The 1,742-nt window shown below is 43.8% G+C and overlaps 1 protein-coding gene across 1 annotated transcript in view; it reads right to left on the bottom strand.

The window, feature by feature from the left end:
* Positions 1-243: 243 nt before the first annotated feature.
* The window catches only part of LOC103606182 (40S ribosomal protein S3a-like), an 11,611-nt gene continuing 10,112 nt past the window's right edge, over positions 244-1,742 (bottom strand). The window contains exon 7 of the mRNA XM_008590774.1: positions 244-480. Within this exon, the coding sequence (XP_008588996.1) occupies positions 244-480 (237 nt within the window). The remainder of the gene's footprint in view (positions 481-1,742) is intronic.

Below are 1,742 nucleotides of genomic sequence, written 5' to 3'. Positions count from 1 at the left end.
CAAGACTGGCAAGGATGAAGAGTTCTTTACTGTGTGTCTAGTCCATGATGGTGGATGGTGATGGTGGATGCATTGCCATTAGGGGGACAGTCTGGGTGGTGCCAACTTGATCTGCAGCTTGATTCCACTAGGTCTTATCAGAGAACTGGCCCTTACCATAGTCACCTACATGAGTGCCAATTAGCAGCCACAATTTGCTTCCACAATTTACTGCCCTAAGAAGGAGTTTCTCATCTGCCTCTTTCAAATGGCAGACCAGATGGCTAGGCAGTTGGCAACAGCCCAGGAGTCAGCAAAAATATGACAAGGTTTATCAAAAGGTGTACTGGCTAAATCTGTGAGAACGGCATTAAGTTCTGCCCACTGAGCAGCGACCACGTTCACTTTAGTTCTGCGTAGCTGGTGCTGAGGTTGGACAGCCACGGCAGCACAATGGATACTATCAGCTTTTAATTTAGCTGAGCCACCAGTGAATTGGGCCTAGGCATTCAAGGAGTCCTTGTGAAATGAGGGCCCCTTTGAGCCACCAGATGCAGGTCTGCTTCAGGCAGTGGAGTGCGAAACAAATGGTTTTGCAAGCATTCTTGTTACCACTTCTTACAAAATCAAGATGACACTAAGGCTACTCCATCCCAGAACTTATTTTNCGCCCGCACCGCGCTCAGCCGGTGAGCGCACTGGCCATTCCTATATAGGATCCGAACCCGCGGCGGGAGCGACGCTGCGTTCCCAGTGCTGCACTCTCCTGAGTGCGCCAAGGGGCCGGCCCCAGAAGTTATTATTTTTACTTAACCACAAGGCCTGTTTAGTGAGGTACATACTGTCTCCAATTCCCAAAGCCTCTGATAACGTGTAGGCTTCATTTTAGGTAGTAACAGATTAAAGAGATGGCAGTTTTTTGACTGCCAGAGGGATTAAGCATTGTGAATCCACTCACACAGTCCCAAGAAACTTTACTTAAACAGGCTCCTGCATTTTATTGGAGTCTATCAAACACCCATTGGTGGAGGCATGATGAAACCAGTGAAGGTATATGAGATTGAGGATTATGACTTGTCAAAAAAGACATCCTCATCTTTCATATAGTGAAAATGATATCAAAGTAGAAGCATTTGTGTTAAATACTGAACCTCCCCACTGGTTGCAAATGGCAGGGGAGTTTGTTCCATTACACTTTTCTAAATGTAGCAATGGCCTGAATGGAAGAATCTCCTCTAAAACTTTATAAACATTTACTGCACAAGCATGTACATACACATCTATCCCACATTTAGCATTAGAAGATATAACAGTGCACTAACTTGCACCCACACACAAAGTATTTTTTTATAAAGTATTTATAAATATTTGGGGGGGGGGCAGCTGGCCTGTATGAGGGTACCGCACCCTTGGCCTTGGTGTTACAAGGCCATGTTCTAAACAACTAACTGGCCAGTTCTTATTTTATAAATTAAAAAAAACTTTCTTCAATGTGTTTTGCCCGAGCCCTATCAGTTAAATTTGGATGATTTACAGCAGGCATTGCCAAACTTTTTTCTGTAGTCATGTAATACAAGCAGAGACAAAATTGATGCTATGTAGGTATATAATGAGAGTTAATAAATTTATATAGGTCTATAATGAGTTTGTAAATTTCCACAAAAAATTTTTCTTTTCTTTTTTGTCTTTTTTACTGACCGGTAACGGGATCGCAACCCTCGGTGTTGCGCCCGCACCGCGCTCAGCCAGTGAGTGGGAACTGG

The sequence above is a fragment of the Galeopterus variegatus genome, unplaced genomic scaffold, assembly GCF_000696425.1.
Source record: "Galeopterus variegatus unplaced genomic scaffold, G_variegatus-3.0.2 Scaffold6360, whole genome shotgun sequence".
NCBI classification, from domain to species: domain Eukaryota; kingdom Metazoa; phylum Chordata; class Mammalia; order Dermoptera; family Cynocephalidae; genus Galeopterus; species Galeopterus variegatus.
This window is presented reverse-complemented; position numbering and strand designations above follow the sequence as displayed.